At 36.9% G+C, this 15,966-nt stretch overlaps 3 protein-coding genes across 9 annotated transcripts; 1 reads left to right on the top strand and 2 right to left on the bottom strand.

Moving 5' to 3' along the window:
* Positions 1-939: 939 nt before the first annotated feature.
* On the bottom strand, positions 940-4,278 carry LOC103944008 (nucleosome assembly protein 1;2). Of its 4 annotated transcripts, none has more exons than XM_009354398.3 (12): positions 4,048-4,273; positions 3,897-3,940; positions 3,639-3,734; positions 3,133-3,225; positions 2,747-2,831; positions 2,590-2,651; positions 2,311-2,495; positions 2,004-2,181; positions 1,855-1,898; positions 1,538-1,733; positions 1,405-1,422; positions 940-1,287 (listed from the first exon to the last, which is right to left on the bottom strand). In XM_009354398.3, the coding sequence occupies exons 1-12, from the start codon at positions 4,094-4,096 to the stop codon at positions 1,225-1,227; spliced, it is 1,113 nt and encodes a 370-aa protein (XP_009352673.2). In that variant the 5' UTR covers positions 4,097-4,273; the 3' UTR covers positions 940-1,224. The 4 variants fall into 4 exon arrangements, with proteins under 4 accessions (XP_009352673.2, XP_009352674.2, XP_048443095.1 ...); XM_009354399.3 differs by having other exon boundaries at positions 4,051-4,272; XM_048587138.1 differs by lacking the exon at positions 1,405-1,422 and having other exon boundaries at positions 4,048-4,278.
* Positions 4,279-5,121: 843 nt separating this feature from the next.
* Positions 5,122-6,989, bottom strand: LOC103944009 (30S ribosomal protein S16-2, chloroplastic/mitochondrial-like). Its single transcript, XM_009354400.3, has 3 exons — positions 6,720-6,989; positions 6,371-6,416; positions 5,122-5,661 (listed from the first exon to the last, which is right to left on the bottom strand). Exons 1-3 carry the CDS (start codon positions 6,850-6,852, stop codon positions 5,439-5,441), a joined length of 402 nt encoding a protein of 133 aa, XP_009352675.1. The 5' UTR covers positions 6,853-6,989; the 3' UTR covers positions 5,122-5,438.
* A 2,676-nt stretch (positions 6,990-9,665) lies between these two features.
* LOC103944010 (zinc finger CCCH domain-containing protein 65) lies at positions 9,666-14,850 on the top strand. Of its 4 annotated transcripts, none has more exons than XR_666800.3 (9): positions 9,666-9,923; positions 10,182-11,449; positions 11,656-11,724; positions 11,852-11,980; positions 12,137-12,187; positions 12,302-12,442; positions 12,638-14,151; positions 14,252-14,341; positions 14,469-14,850. XR_666800.3 is itself a non-coding variant. In XM_009354402.3 (7 exons), the coding sequence occupies exons 1-7, from the start codon at positions 9,746-9,748 to the stop codon at positions 12,683-12,685; spliced, it is 1,884 nt and encodes a 627-aa protein (XP_009352677.2). In that variant the 5' UTR covers positions 9,666-9,745; the 3' UTR covers positions 12,686-14,250. The 4 variants fall into 4 exon arrangements, 1 of the variants encoding a protein (XP_009352677.2); XR_007259469.1 differs by having other exon boundaries at positions 12,638-14,061; XR_007259470.1 differs by lacking the exons at positions 14,252-14,341; positions 14,469-14,850 and having other exon boundaries at positions 12,638-13,775; positions 13,876-14,250.
* The last annotated feature ends 1,116 nt before the right edge of the window (positions 14,851-15,966 follow it).

Raw genomic sequence — 15,966 nt, forward strand, 5'->3', positions numbered from 1 at the left:
ATTGAAACCTATTTCTCTCCAAGAAAATGGACAAACCAAGTCAATCAAACCGTTCAAAGGTGGGTTGGTTTTGGTGGGTTCAACGGGTTGTGAATTATTTACTTTTTTTCTTATTCTTAAAGTGAGTATGAGGATAAATAATCCAAAATACACGTCATAATAAACTTAAATAACGTGAATTTCGTTTTAGAATCACTATTTGTTACTTAATATTTAGATTTCATCATTTAACTAAAGTACAAATAAACAAATGTGTTTAAACAACAATTAATTTTATGTATATGTCATGTAAATACATTTAGGTTTAAGAAGTGTTGATATTCGTGTAAGAATTATTGATATTCATGTGAGTCGATTTCAATCGGATTAAAAATACCTCAACCCAACCAACCAACCTATTGAACAGGTGGTTGGGTTTCAACCCGAAAATGATTTTTTTAAAAGTTTACAACCCAGCCCTGCCCAACGAATTTCGATTGAGTTGGTCGGGTTGATTGGTAAACCCATTGAAGTGCCCACCCTACTCACAAATTCTTAAAAATAAGCGTGTTTGAAAAAGAGTGTGTTTAAAATGACAAAAAAGCACGTTAAAGAAAAGTGATTTTAGAACCGTTTGTTAAAAAAACAAATGAATCTTGAAAAAAACACTTGAAACATTTCTTGCAATGTGATTCAAAAATGCATTTCTACCGTTTTGGGAATAATACTTCCGGCGCCTAAAAGAAAAATAATGAAACTTTAGGCATCGGTTGCTATCTCGCGAACAACTAAACAATCCACTGGAAGGGAAAAAAGGCCACATCTCGAGTACAACTTATACGAAATGAGTTGACAGATTTAACCCCCAACAGTGTCCCGTTTCAATTGTAGGGTGTTGAATTTCAGCACATCATTGTTTTACTAAATTGGGTCACCACGTGTTAGTAAACCCATTCCATGTAAGTCATCATACACAAATCATTAATAGATTACTAAGAAACGTTGTCCATCAAATTCCAACATAGGTCAACAGATCACAATGACATCCAAACCATCTTCGTCACATTCCCCCTAACCAACATGGAAAAGAAGACCAATGACTCCGACTATCACTCATCATATAGCGTAAGGTAAAAAAATACATTGACCATATAAAACTGCCCATCAACCATTTTCTATCAAAACAGTCTCAAGGTCCAACAAGAACTCGCAGCTACTAGCCCACCTTTCCGAAACAATCATATTCTACTGCTGTTTGCATTCTGGAGGCCGCTCACCCTGCTCCCCGACTTGTGCTCTTGCATTCTTCTACATTTATATAACACAAGTGATCAGTATATGCATACAAATAGTTCATTTTCGACGCAACAAAACTCGTATAAGATCTTCAACTTATAAACAAATTTAAGCAACTAGGCAACATACCTTGTGACTGGCCGATGTCTGCATCAGAATCAATTCCACAAAAAACAATAACCATCAGTTCAAACTACAATAATTTCAAGGAAGAGAAAAATGCAAGCGGAGACAGATGATCCAAATTCTACAAACACTGCACCTTCTTTTTGGTTTTGCCTTCATCTTCATCGTCTTCATCCTCCTCGTCTTCGTCGTCCTCATCTTCTTCCTCTTCGTCATCTTCCTCTTCGTCGTCTTCATCTTCGTCTTCCAAGTCACCAAAATCTTCTCCCTCAATAGCCTCTCCAGTAAACCATGAAACAGCATGAGGGATGATCTTATCTCGAATGGTAGACCTGCACAAAAATGAGTGAGAAAAAACAATTTAAACAATGCACTGAATTAGAAAATTACCAAAATATGTAGCACTAGTAACAAGCTGAGAAATCTGTCTACGGGTAGAAGTTATAAACTCACCCAATGTCATAATCTTGTTCCATCTGGTTTTGGAGTTCCTCAGCCTGTTGAAAAAGTGGTACAAATAAGAAACTACAAAAAAAAATATAAGCCTTAAAGACAAACAAAATCCCTTAAAGACAAACAAAAAGTAAAGAAGAGAGTGTTACAGCATCTTCATCAATATCTTCATCGTCCTCAGGGACTTGAGGTGGACTGAAAAAGTTGAAGAAACTTTCGCAATTTTCAGTTCTAGTTATTGGCTTAGCATTCTTAGATCCCTTCTTAGGCTTCTTCTTAAGAAGCTTCTGTGTCAAGCATTTAGCAGGATACCATTCAATCTCGGTCCTACAAACCACCAGGTACCAGATATTGTAAGTATGTACAAACAACCATGTATAAGCCACCTTGGTAACAGAAGTATAAACTAAGAAACCTAACCTATTTAGCACAAGGCAAGGCGGGAACCGAACTTACCCTATTGCTTTCTCGAGAATGGGTTCATCTTCATCAATCATGTGGTATGTCTTTGTCAAGACAGAGTTCTTAAAAAAGGGATTGGTGTCAAAGTAGAACTCCAGTTTGAATCCCTTAGGGTTATCTATCCTAAACCACTTGATGTCTCTAAGATATTTAAGAGCACCTTCATCACGCTCAGATATCTGGTGATAGGAAAATAAATAAGAAACAATTGAGCTGACAACAACAATATAATTATAAACATTAAATATGAGAACTTTATGTACAAATAACCACCTCCTCAGCTAGCACTTCGTTGTTTTTCATTGCATTGAGCCAGAAATCAGGCACTCCTTTTTCTGCAAAATAAATACGCAAACAAAAGAATAATATTTGCCAACAATAAATAAAACCTATATGGGTTCTGACTCCTGAATAACTATTAAGAGTATACCTTCAGAATCTTTACCCTCTTCATCTGTTGCTGCTTCATTAGTAACGCCTTCAGCTTCAACAACACCATTTACGATCTCGTATCTCTGCAGAGTGATCAGTACAAATTATTTTAAAACCAAATACATACAAAGAAATGGAGTTTTGCTCCTCATGCACAATATAGTAATAGACCTATAAGCAAAACAGAACCTAAAATGCAGTTAAAAAATAAGATCAATCACACTAACACAGGCTACGGGTGCCACATCTACCTCGCTCAAGTAGAGTTGTGACAAGCCACTAAACCACATAGTCGTACAGAATCCACATAAAGCAGCAAGGATGAACTATTCATGTTCCAATATAAGATACATAATCAGTGCGGTATGTAGAACAGTAGAATACCTTGGTATACAAAGGTTGATACAATTTCTGATACTTAGCTTCGAGAGCTGCTCTCTCCTCGAAAAACTTTGCCTCAAGTTCATCATGTTGGGTCTGTAAGTAAAGAGAATCTCAGGGTGTTTCACACTCGGGATAATATACGCACTTTTTTTCATATCCCATCACATAATACTAAAACAGTGCTCAAGAAGTTGCACTCAACAAACAACACCATCAGTTCATGAGATATCAACTCCAACCAATTTGTCAATTACAATGAATATTTGCACAATCCCAAGTAAAACCTCAATCAGAACTCCAATTGTAAAAAATTGTTAAACTATAATATGTAGCGGAAATCCGTCATATCAATCAAAATTATGCTAACTAAATAAAATTATAAATGATACAAGGGTTTAATCTTATTAATTAGTTAATCAAATAAAGTATGTAAAGACATGAAACTATGAGTAATCCAGTATATCAAAGCACTAAACTACAAGCTTCAGAGCGAGAGAGAATCATGCCTGGATTTCTCTAAGAACATCGACGCGCTTTCTGACAACAGGCGATAGGCTCTCGAGGATATCAGAGTGCTGCCCGGCCAGACTCTCTATCTTATTCTGCAAAACACACAAGAAAAACAAACTCCATAAGCCAATCAAACACTTAACTTCTTTGTTCTAACAAACAGACAGAAATCCAATCAAACTATAAAATTGAAATTTCCTTCTATAGTAACAGAATAAAAATCTGTTTGGTTGCCGAGAAAATTGAATACTGACTTTGAGAGCATTGACGAGGCCGGCTCGATCCACGTCGTTGAGCGCTTCAGAAACGAAAAAAAAAAAAAAAAAAAAAACAGAAGCCGAGTAAGATCACCGGATCGGATAATACAAAAATCAGAACAGAGAGGGGAGGAGAGAAAGAGAGTACCACCAGAGGAGAGATCGGACATGTTGATGTTATCCTTGTCGCTGCTCATTCCGATTTGCAGAGAGAGAGGGAGGGAGGAGGAGGAGGAAGAAGAAGGCGGCAAAGCTAAAACCCTAGAAGCGGTGGGAGGGGGAGGAAAAGGGTAATGGGGATTTCAAAACGTGGCCTCCGTTAAATCCTCTCTCCCCTTTTAAAAACCTAACCCCCTCTCTCCTCTCTCTCTCTCTCTCTCTCTCTCTCTCTCTCTCTCTGGGTATTATTGTGGATGGTAGTGCTGATCTGTCCAAAATTTAAAATATTTCTAATTTTCTTGTTTACATTGGGCTTGATTTGGTGGCATTGAGGCCCAAAATTATGTTTTATCTTCTTTATTCTAAAAACGTGGTTCGAAAAATTTGAATTCAGGATCTCTGACAGTAGTATAAAATTTGGAAATGTTGGGTAGATTGAGGAAATATTCACTAAATGATTTTACTCGTACAAGAGTAACGTTCTTTTTTCAAATATGCGGCTGCGTTGGATCGTCAGTCTTGAACCAAACGATCAAACAAAATCATTAATTAGCTAATGAATAAGTCAATTGGAAGTGATTTTAAAATGATTGAAAATATTTTAGGATCCAAAAGCGCTTAAAGTGCCTCATGCAAGAAGCACCAGTGATGTGTTTTTTGTGGGAAGCATTTTAAGTGTTTTTTCATAATCTACTTGCATTTTTTTTTAAGGATTAATCAAAGACATTTCATCAAAAGTGCTTTCAACTATTTTAAAGGAACTTCCAAACGAGCCAATACGTTACCAATTACTTGTGTTTTTATGTTAAAAGGATTTTTTTAGGCATGTTTTAACGTTCAGCTATATCATGGATCGCATGCTTGCTTACAAAAATGTATTGAGAAAATTTCTAATATCGTGATGTGTTTGAAGGAAAAAGTTAAAATCATCTAGGTCATAGAAGCATTTTCTGAATAAGTACTTGTCATATGCTTCTTCAGGAAGCACTCGTGCTTCAACAACAAAAATTAATGTACTCCTAGCAAAGCTGCAAAAGTGCTTCCTACAAAAGCAATCCCAAACTCGCCTCAATTATCTTTGCATTTTCACATAGAAAAATAGAAAATGACAACGATCATGAGGTGATACCAAGAACAAGCTTGAAGGTCATTACACAAACTAAGCAAAATCAAACATTCAATACAACAGTATTCTGGAACACTTTAGCTATTTAGATAGCACTTATGCCTACATCTGAAGTTAAGTACTGGTTATCTCTTCACAAGCCGCTTATCCTGCAATCCAATATGAAAGATTGTTTCTTGCAACCCCTCTTGCCTCCAAAAAGATACAACGAAACGACCTTATAAATTTTGGGAAATGGAAGATCTTGGGCCGTCTTAACCAACGTTTTCAGTGCTTTCCGCATCTTTCCCTTGATCACCACTAGCTGCTGGCTTCTCAGGAGTCACGAACCGTCCACTCATAGCATCAACAGGTCGTGTGTCACGTGGCCCTCCCTTACGTCCCATTGCCACCATTGGTGGTGGAGGCAACAGCCCTGCTCTGAAAAGAATGCGCTGCACGGGATCTGAAGGCTGAGCTCCTACAGATAGCCAATACCTGCAAAAAGAGCGAACAAAATTTATCGGATACAGTATATAAACCTAATTTCAAAACACAAGAAACTTTAGCAGCTAATACTCTAGCAAAAGAAAACTAAAATACGACAGGAGACATTAACTATCTCATAAGCCTCCTAGAAAAAGTTGTTTTGGCTTCTCAGTATTTCAAAACAATTTCTTAACTTTCAACTTAAAGTAGCCACAGAATTACAATAAGCACAGAATCAAGCACCTCCATGATTTTTTTTGGACGAAAGCAACTCCATGATTGAGATCTAGATAACTGACAATAATTTCCACAAACATAGTCCATTGATCAAAATGTGACAACTTTTCTGTGAGCACCGAGCACATATGCTCCATATGTATACACTCGAAAAACATGTAGCCTCCGTCATCATTAGCGGGTCAAGATTTACACTTGATTAACATGCACACGGCACACCCTTCAGTACTGGCACATAAGCCATTACAAGTTAACCCTAACTGTCGAGCGATAATTTGTATATGCTGATATGCATGAGGAACAATAAGAAGCATATAATCAACTACATCACAACTTCCCAAAGTTAAAACTAAAAGCATTGATTTTGATTCTTGAATAACTGGGGATAAAAAATTCGAATTTTAACTGATAAACAAGTACCACTGCAGGCAATTCACAGATAATTAAACATACGAAATGAGAATTGCCGAAAGACACTTACTTCACTCTTTCAAAGTTCAGACCCATTCGTTTTCCACCATCTTGGCCTGTAAAATTCCATAAACATTACAGAGCATTAGCATATCACTAACTATATTACTCAGATGACAAAAAGCCCAATACTTTCTCTGACTGTTCACATTCAAAATCTGGTAGACATAATTTTCAAACATTTTCTTCGCAGCCAAACACCATCCATCTGAATTTTGCACAAAATTCAGTAAATTCTGCTTTACCAATATAAACATGCTACTTCCATTAAACAAATCGCAATCAGAAACTCGAAAATGTTTGAAAAAAAACTATAAATTACGAAATCAAATACAAAGACACAGAAGCCGAGAGAAGACCTGGCAAGGGATTGTAGTAGCCCAAGACTTCGAGGTGCTTGCCGTCTCTCGGAGATCGGCTATCGGCGGCCATGACGCGATAAAACGGCCTGTTTTTGCATCCGAATCTCGCCAATCGGATCCTGACCACCATTTTCTCGGCTCGACCAAACGATCGCCTGGGAAAACTCAGTAAGTCCACACTGCGCTTATCTGCTTTCCAGGGTTTAAGGAACTGAGAATTAGAAAGTATAGGATCCGTATTCTAGCTCTTCGGGTCTAATTTTAAAACCGCTTTGACCGAATAGTTCTTGGGGCCTATTTTAAACTACGTTTGCAAAAGGGCATAATCGGGGACACACATTTTAATATCTATTTTGTAAGGTTTATTGGAATGCATTTTAACGATTCAACTGTTTATTTTTTAGATATTCTGTCAAATATCATGACTATAAAAAATTACTCAAATTTGAAATTATTTAACCATTTGATTAAAAGATAGTTATTTTAGTGTTAAATGAAAAATCGTATTCATCAATAAACTTCAATACAAAAGAATGTCTTAATAGTTTTCCTTTTTTTATTGGTCTAATGTTTTGTAAGGATGATTTATGAATGTTAAATTGAAAAATAAACGGTTTGACTTTCAAAATAGGTCTCAAATGTGTGTGAAAAAATAAATATCCCCTTAACCCTAACCCATTTTGAAAAAGCTAAAAGCAAAATATATTTGCCAACTAAAAATGTTTGTGACATCGTTTAGAAAGAAAAAAAATTATGTAAGTATTTTCTAGATAAGTACTTAGGTCTCGTTATGAATTTACTTATGTAGAAATTATTTTTGTTCATTTCAGAAAGAAAAAAAAATTGTTTATGAACATTATTGAGGTATGCTTATAATAAATATGACAATTTTTTTATTAAAATTTCAAGTAATTCTAAAATACTTAAGTTATTCCTGAAAAAACATATACCAAGTGCTTTTATAAAAAGTGCTTCGACCCATAAGTCGTTTTAAGGTCTAACAAATGTTATTTGAAACGCTTCCGAAGTGTCAAAAAATTCTTAACTGGAAAATTTAGAAAAATAACCAAAATTTACCTTCTAAATAGAATTATAGTCACTCTTTCAAATTTATAATAATTACAACTAAAAATTGACATAAAAGTACTAATATACCTTTATTGATTGAAATTATTCATTGCTCTTAACCATGAAAAAACAACGATTGGTTGAAACCTTAAGGAACACACACACACACACACACACATATATATATATATATATATATATATATATATATATACATTGAGTAGATATTCAAATGTAATCAAAGAAGGCGAAAACTGAACGGAATAGTAAAACTAAAAAGCCTAAAAATTAATCAGGAGCTGAACATCTGAAGCAAAATTTGAATATAAAAACAGAGGAGCAAAAACCCTTTTAAGTTGAAATCTATGTGAGGTTTCTATGCTGAGATTGGTACAGTAGTTGGGGAACAGGAATCCACCATGGTTTCGGCAAAGCTGCTGTCTTTGGTCTTGAATCTTGAACCCTACTGTAGCATATGTTTCCTGTGATTAGTTTTCTAATGGTCTCTGGTTTGCAATCTCTTAGAGCAAGTCCAACCCTACACATTTGGACCGGCACCAAGTGAAAAAAATAGACTGGCACCCTGTCCATCACCTCCAGCCCGCAAAAGTGACTGGCACCCAGCCCGTGACAGTCAACAGCCCAGCCCAAAATGGACAGACCCAGAGGCCGGTCTGTTTCTTGGCGCGTGCACAACATGCGGGTTTGCAGGCGAGTAGCCGACATGCTTTGCAGGCGGTGGGGCCCGCGTGCAGGCCAACTTGCAGTCATCCGGCTGAGGACTACGTGGCCCTCCTCAGAGCCGTTGGATTTCCAACGGCTAGTTTTTGTAGGCCGTTGGATTTCCAACGGTAAAAAAAATTTAAATTTAAATTTTAAATTGGACCGTCCGATCACATATCAACGGTCCACGTTTATTTCACCAAAAATTAAAAAAAAAAAAAAAAAAAAGGCCCAACGGTCAGAAATTTGACCGTTGGCCACGTGGCAGCGTGTTGGCTGTTGGATTTGATTATTTTTCAAATCCAACGGTCCAGATTAATTACAACATTAAAATTTATAAAAATTAATTAAAAAATGTCAATTTTTTTTTAAAAAATACAGAAAAATTTTAAAATTTTTTTTTTTTTTTTCTATAAATACCTAACCCTCATCTTCCACCTTACACCACATTTCAATATTTTCTACACTTTCTACACTTTCTACATTTGAATATTTTGTACACTTTGAGAGAAAAAATGGTACGTTCGGATAATGACACGTGGCGTGACGAGATGGTTAAAAATCCTATCCGAAATTAAAACTATTTTTTTTTATTATTTTATAAAAAAATTATTTAATATTTTAAATGGACGGGTGCCAGCGCATTTTGTAGGGGTGGAGATCGTTTGTGCCAGCGCATTTTTAGACTAGTTGCCAGCACATTTTTTTTGGGGTGGAGATGTTTTGGCCTATTACTGTTTATTGGGTCTATTACTGTTCAATTAAGTGGATAAATGGGCTGGGTGCTGGCGCAAAGTGGATAGGGGTGGAGTTGCTCTTACATTGTATTGCTTTTGAACCTTTACCTTTTCAGGTGGACGAGATTAATCATTTCAATCGGTTCGGCATTACTTTGGGTCTTATTTGAATCCTCTGTTGGAAGAAACTCGAGCACAAGTGCATTCAAGTGAAACTATTTACAAGGCACCAAAATTTTAGACTCCAAAATTTGGCTAATTTTCCAAATTTCCCTTCTTAACTTGTTTCGCTGAAAAATAAATTAAACAAATAAAAACTCTTAACTAGCCATTTGGGCTGGAAGCATCGAGTGTACACCCGGCCCATGACCCGGTGACATGATGAAGGCGGTTAACGCTTACCCGCTGAATATCTGAACAAGATTTCAAAACCCTTATGGATCGTTAGGGTTTCTGACTAAAAGAATTCGAATTTCTCTTGTAATTTGGGCAACAATGGAGGAAAACAAAATCGAAACCGAAAAGCCCTCCCAAACTCCAATCGTTTTCCCTCCTCACCGTCGAAGGCACCTCAACAGCGGAACGTACCGTACATTGGTTCGAATATTCTCTCACTTCAAGGAGTCCCAGCATTCAGTTTCCGATCAAAATGTACCTCAAGAGCTTAATCGAGGTATTTGAATTTTCACAGCTCAGTCTTTAATATCTGTTTGATTACTGAGAAAATGAATTTTACTTGTTGAATTTGAATTGAATTGTTTATCATATGGTTGCTCGAAACCCAAAAGTGAAAGATAGGTTTTTGGCGATTGGAATGTTTAGGTTTAGTTGCAAAGTTTTGGTTTTCTTTAATTAATGACCTAACCTTAGTTCTAATTGTGTTTTTTTTTTTTTTTTGTTCTGATTTTGATGTTCTTGATTTTGTATTAAGATAATGGCAACAACGAATCGGTGCAAGAAGCTGAAAAGGAAGTGCCGGAGAATGCTGAATTGGTTGGCCCTGACAATGCGAAGGGGAGAGTGGCTGATGAGTGTTGTAATGATAATGGTTTTCGAGAAAGGATAGAGCAGATAGAGAGTTTACTGAGCGTGGAAGAAAATGAGGATTTTTCGGGACTGGAAGACACGATAGACATAGAAAACATTCTTGCCATTGATTTAAAAGATATGGGGTTTTTTCCTAAGCAAATGCTGGTGGATGAGCCAGAGTTGGTTGTGAAAGGGAATCGTGAACCCTCTATCGCATCATTGGACCACAACCAGAATGGCGGTGATAAGGCTGCATTGTTGACTAACGAAGAAGAACATGTAGAAACTGTGACATCTCAAGATTCGGTTCAAATGGTTTCTGTAAGCCATGGTTCATCTTTAAAAACTGTTGAGGTGACTGAAAGTTTAAATCCAAGAGAGTCTACTGAACACAAACATTCCTTGTCGAAGACTAGCGCATTGGATGTAGAGCCTATAATGCAACTGGAATCAATGGAACTACAGACTCCTGTTTCTGCCGAGGGTGCGATCGAATCGTCTATTCCAATTACTGAACTTGGAGCGATTAAGGAGACAGAAATCTTTAGTCAAAATGTCCCTGAAGCCTTTGATTTTTCTTTGAATAAAGATATGGTTGCTGAAGCTTCAAAGCCTACTGATTATAGCAAAAACAAAAGTTTGTTACCAGAAACTAATTCCTTAGAAGTAGTACGTGAAATGCCTGAGAAGTTTAAGGAAACGGAGAAACCAGTTTGTGACATAACGGCAATGAGTTCTACCAACCATATGGATGATAGAGATATTGAAGAGGGAGAAATTTCTGGTGACAATGGGATGGATGGCAGACCAAGTGATGAGCTTTTGCAAGATACAGTAGTACTTGAGGAACAGAAGGTTCACAAGGGGCAGATATCCAAAGATGTAATTGATAGAAAAGAGCAGCTTTGCGAGGAAGTAAATGACAAGGATTTTGGTTCCAGTTCCTTTCTGGTGGACGTGGTTGAGGATGGAAAAATTGGCAGAGGGGTGGAACTGAGGGAAAGTAGAAGGACTGATATGATTTGTAGACCGGGGGTTGTTCAGGGTCAAAATGTAAGTGACTCCCATCCTTTGCTAGATGGTGGAAGAATTGAAATGAAAGATAATCGAGTTGACATGGGTATTGACTGGTCTGCAGCTGGAAACCATGGAACCGCGTCCGAAGAAAAGGTATTGTTTCACTTGTATACTCTTTTTCCCCTAAGATTGCATACATGTGGATAGTTTTTGTTTCATTGTTGTATGCTCGTACTGTTGTAGCTGTTTGAATGCTTCATTCTCTAGACTTTGTATGCAATTCAATGAGTATTTTTAATGCTGGATCGTCATCAAAATTTTGATCCATATGTTACCGGTCTCTTTTTTATTGTGTGCAGTGGGATGCTGGTGCCTGTAACAAAAGAAAGCGCGGTCCTCCAAATAAGGAAAAGAAAGAAAGGAAGAAGGTATTTTGCAGTTGTTACTTTGTTTCGAAGAGATCTTATTGTTATATTCGTAAGAACTTGTCCTGATGCATTCCGTTGCCTTGTTGGCTTATATAAATATCTCCTTCATGAACAATACATTGTACAGGCAAAAGAACGAAAGAAACGGGCAGAGAAGAACAGGGAACTTGGTGTTAAAAGGCTGAAACTGCAACCATTACAAAAACCAAAGCCTGTAGCATATTGCCGCCATTATCTGAACGGAAAGTGCAATCTGGTATGTATTGTGTTCTCAGTTATATCATTTGTGTGTCATTATACTGAATGTTTAACTGACTAGAGTTTCACTTTACGAATCTCCTAGAGCAGGGTGCATTCTTGTTGCTTATTGCTTATTGACTTATTGTTATCATATTTTATCTTTGTTTGACAGGGTGACCAGTGCAAGTATTCACATGATACAGTGCCCTTAACAAAATCCACGGTACTCCCTACTTCGACTATGTTTTTAATACGCCCTATTTGCTAAGTCACTGCCCTTTTGAAGATACATGAAAGGTCTAATGAATTTTCCTTATTTTCTATTCTGGTGCTGCAGCCCTGTGGCAAATTTGCACGGAATGAGTGCATGAAAGGGGATGACTGTGGATATGATCATGACCTCTCTAAGTATCTCTGTCACCATTTCAGAGACAATGGTTTCTGCGGCAGAGGTGATAGTTGTCTGTTTTCACACAAGGTAAACTTTGTCTATATACTCTGTTAATTTCAGTCACCTGCATTGTAACTCCTTCTTGGAAAGGTATATCATTACACTATGTGACATCTTTATCTTTGCCAGCTATCTATCATGAATAGTTATCACTGGAGCTTACCTAGTACATTTGCTGCTAAATTAAGTTTAATTGCTAATCAAGTTTACAACGTTTCTCAGATGCCATCCAAGGAAGAGAGTGAAACTACTGCTTGTAAACTGAATTGAAGCCTCCCATGGTACAGAGTAATTCCAGGTCTCAACAAGTAAACATCGGTGGTGCCTCCCAGCAGAATGTCCATGCCTTGGGCTTCTCAACGGGGATCCATTCTCACAATAATACTAAACAGAATGTGACGGAGAATGTTTTGAAGAAACCTGAACTAGCTACCACAGGGATTAGCTTTCCCTCTGTTGAGAAATCATCATTGGTTCATTCTAGCATGTCTAAGCAAGGAGGCGTAACCCCCAATAGGAATATGGGTACCAAAGCTGGGAGCCAAATAGATCAAAGTCCATTCAGTTCCGTTCAAAATTCCAATGAGATTTTAAAGAGAACACCAGTAACCACTCCTAAAGGAATAAATTTTTTATCATTTGCCAAGGCTTCACCAGATGTTGCAAGAGGTAAAAGCCAAGTCAGCCATCAGACCAGCCCAGGTGTGTCAGAGACTGTACAAAACTCAAATGGGATGCTAAGGTCTGATAAAACGGCAGCATCTCTGGGAACAAGCTTTAAACCTTTTGGGAAATCTTCGGTAGCTAGTCCTACTGGTGGTCAAAACTTGAATGCGATGCTACAGGTTAATCTACCGGCAGCATCGCAGGGAACACACTTTAATCCTTTTGGGAACTCTTCACTAGCTGGTTCTGGTAGAGACCAAAACTTTAAAGGCATTCAATCAGCAGCATCACAGGGGACAAGCTTTAATCCTTTCCGGAAATCTTTGGTAACTAGTTCTAATCCTTTTGAGAAATCTTCGGTATCTAGTTCTCGTACAGCAGATCCAGTTAGTTTGACTTCCTGCTGGGGTAATGGTAGCAATAGGGATTCCCGTGAGAGTCAGAATACAGCTGATAAAGCCCAAAATTCAAGCACGGTCTCATTGAGGCTGCCACCTTCTCCAATTACTTCAGGTCAATCTTCAGATCATGTAGCAACCAAGTTTTGTAAAGGTACAGCAAATTCATTCCAGAGGGGACTCTTTTCTACCCTAGCATTTGCAGCGAAGTATAGAGCTCAAAACATGAACCAGTCAATTGGTTCAACTGATACTCAAGTCGATAAAGGAAACTAGAATAGCAGCATCAGCTACAGGTTCGCAGAATGATTCAGCAAAAGCTTTTGAAATTTTGAATTTCTTGTCTCATATTGGTAGTAAAACCAATCGGTGAGTGTGTTGCATGGTGTTAAACAGTGAATGGCTCTGTAGACAGGATTGAGTTGCAAGAAGGGGATACTGCTGCCAGAACTGAGATTGTTGTTTGTTCAGATTGGTCAAATATACCGTGAAATATAGAAAGGTAGTAGGCTAGGTGGCATCTCACTTGCTCTTAGTCTGCGCAAGTAGTAAGTCATTCGTACAAATTCAGCTGTCAACAAGGTACAGTTTGCATTTTTTCAAATACCGATGTAAGCAATATTTCCTTACATGTTCTTGAAGAGGTAGTAATTTGGCACTGTGGTTTAACAGGTAAAGGCTAACTTTTAATTTTATGTTGTTTCTTTTTCTTTATTAAAAGTAAATGTAAGGAATTTGATGGTGCCAAATATAATGGATTTTGGCGACTCAGGATCTTCTTCATTGAATTAATTTCATCCTGGCCAAATTTTGTAAATCGATACTCAGATGAATACCAATCTCATGTGGCTGCGTTCTTAAAGTTGAGTTCCCACTCCCTAGCAATTTCTTTAGTTATTTGCTTCTTCGGTTGCAACTTTGTTCTTGTTGCCTTCATGCTTCGGTTTAGTAAAAACCTAAGTCTTATGCGCTATATTTGTGTAAAACAGATGTTCGTGATAACATTCTTTTGCGACCTTGCATCACTCTGGAAAAGTGGAAATCCATCCACTTTCTGCCACTGCTGGAAAACAGATCGTTTAGGTATCGGATTTACTTACTAATCTGCTGCTCTTTTCTAATAATCCAAGGAGTCGTACTATACATGAACGTATAGCATACATTGCATTTTAAGTGACTCAGATCGACTCGCTAAATTCTCTTAGACCCTTGAATTTCGGCATGTTACTGCTGTAAGATCATCCAGCACGTAACTTGGGCTGGTCAAACTACGCGGGAACTTTTGTAATGCATTAGCTATTGGATTGTATGTAAGATATTTGGCGCTATTGTGTTGTTAACTTATTTAATCTTCAAAGATTAGACTAAACATATTGCAACTTTGTTAATCTTAAGACAAAATTGTCGAATACTTTGTTATATTGCATGTTGAAGAAATGGCTCGTTTAGAAGTACTTTGAAAATGATTTAAAGTGTTTTACCAAAAGTAATTTGGGTTTCAAAAGCAAGTATTTCAACAAGCACTTTAAGTGTTTTTTTCCGGATTCATCTACATTTTTACTAAGAATTGGATTCAAAAATATTTTTACGAAAAACGCTTTTAGCCATTTTAAAAAGGGAGCTTTAATGAAAAGGGTTTGGGTCAACAAATATTTAACCAAAAATCATCTCAAAATGTTATTTAACCAAAAGGGCTCAAAGTTTAATAAAAATTCATCCAAAACTATTGTCCATAGGTCACACTTAAAAGTCCAACTCGCTACAAATCTACAATTTCGTAAATATCCCTAAATGATTCAATGATGTCCTGACTCTTCACCAACCTCAACCCAGCACAAAACTGCCATAATAACTCCCTGTCTTCCTATCAAATTGAATTCCCCCATTTCAAAAGCAACCAAATCAAAGTTCAAATCAAAGTTAAAAAATGAAGCATTCATCGGAACAAAGCTTCCGAAACAAGTTCAAAGAAGTTTAATGGCAAAAACAAGCGAAAAAGTGTCTTGGAAAAAAAAAAAAACATAAAACTGTTTCTGGAGAACCCAAAACATAACACTGTTTCACAAAACAAACACTGCATTTGGAAAGAAAAAAACCAAAACCCAGAAACAGTCTATGTTTTAACCTTTGACTGTTTCTTTTCTTTCATGCATCAGTTGATTATATTTAAGAAACAGATTGCTTATTTTGCTTTGAATCCAAATATAGTGAATTTCACTATTTCTTTTCTAGCTTACATTTAAGAAACAATGTGTTCATTTCATTTGGATTCAGAAACAACAACTTAGATTCCAGAAATGATGACTTAGATTTCAGAAATAATGTTACTTAAAATTCAGAAATAGTTTATTTTTACAGTCCATAAACAGTGACTCGTTATTATTATTGAATAGCATGCAGATCTCAAATTTATTTTTTGGAGAAACAAACGATGAACTCCACTGATGAAGAAAATTGAAAAAAGTACCTTGAATACGCTATGAATAA

The sequence above is a fragment of a genome, unplaced genomic scaffold (assembly GCF_019419815.1).
Source record: "Pyrus x bretschneideri cultivar Hongxiangsu unplaced genomic scaffold, Pyrus_bretschneideri_v1 Contig1, whole genome shotgun sequence".
NCBI lineage: Eukaryota > Viridiplantae > Streptophyta > Magnoliopsida > Rosales > Rosaceae > Pyrus > Pyrus x bretschneideri.

Excerpts from the sequence above, each read along its gene's own strand:
- LOC103944008 (XM_009354398.3), bottom strand. The coding sequence starts at position 4,096 with ATGAGCAGCGACAAGGATAACATCAACATGTCCGATCTCTCCTCTGGT. Across the intron at positions 3,735-3,896 it reads GCCTCGTCAATGCTCTCAAA|AATAAGATAGAGAGTCTGGC; the intron begins GTCAGTATTCAA and ends TGTGTTTTGCAG. Across the intron at positions 1,734-1,854 it reads GAACAAGATTATGACATTGG|GTCTACCATTCGAGATAAGA; the intron begins GTGAGTTTATAA and ends ATTTTTGTGCAG.
- LOC103944009 (XM_009354400.3), bottom strand. The coding sequence starts at position 6,852 with ATGGTGGTCAGGATCCGATTGGCGAGATTCGGATGCAAAAACAGGCCG. Across the intron at positions 6,417-6,719 it reads CTACTACAATCCCTTGCCAG|GCCAAGATGGTGGAAAACGA; the intron begins GTCTTCTCTCGG and ends GGAATTTTACAG. Across the intron at positions 5,662-6,370 it reads CTGAACTTTGAAAGAGTGAA|GTATTGGCTATCTGTAGGAG; the intron begins GTAAGTGTCTTT and ends CTCTTTTTGCAG.
- LOC103944010 (XM_009354402.3), top strand. The coding sequence starts at position 9,746 with ATGGAGGAAAACAAAATCGAAACCGAAAAGCCCTCCCAAACTCCAATC. Across the intron at positions 11,450-11,655 it reads GAACCGCGTCCGAAGAAAAG|TGGGATGCTGGTGCCTGTAA; the intron begins GTATTGTTTCAC and ends TATTGTGTGCAG. Across the intron at positions 11,981-12,136 it reads TGAACGGAAAGTGCAATCTG|GGTGACCAGTGCAAGTATTC; the intron begins GTATGTATTGTG and ends TTTGTTTGACAG.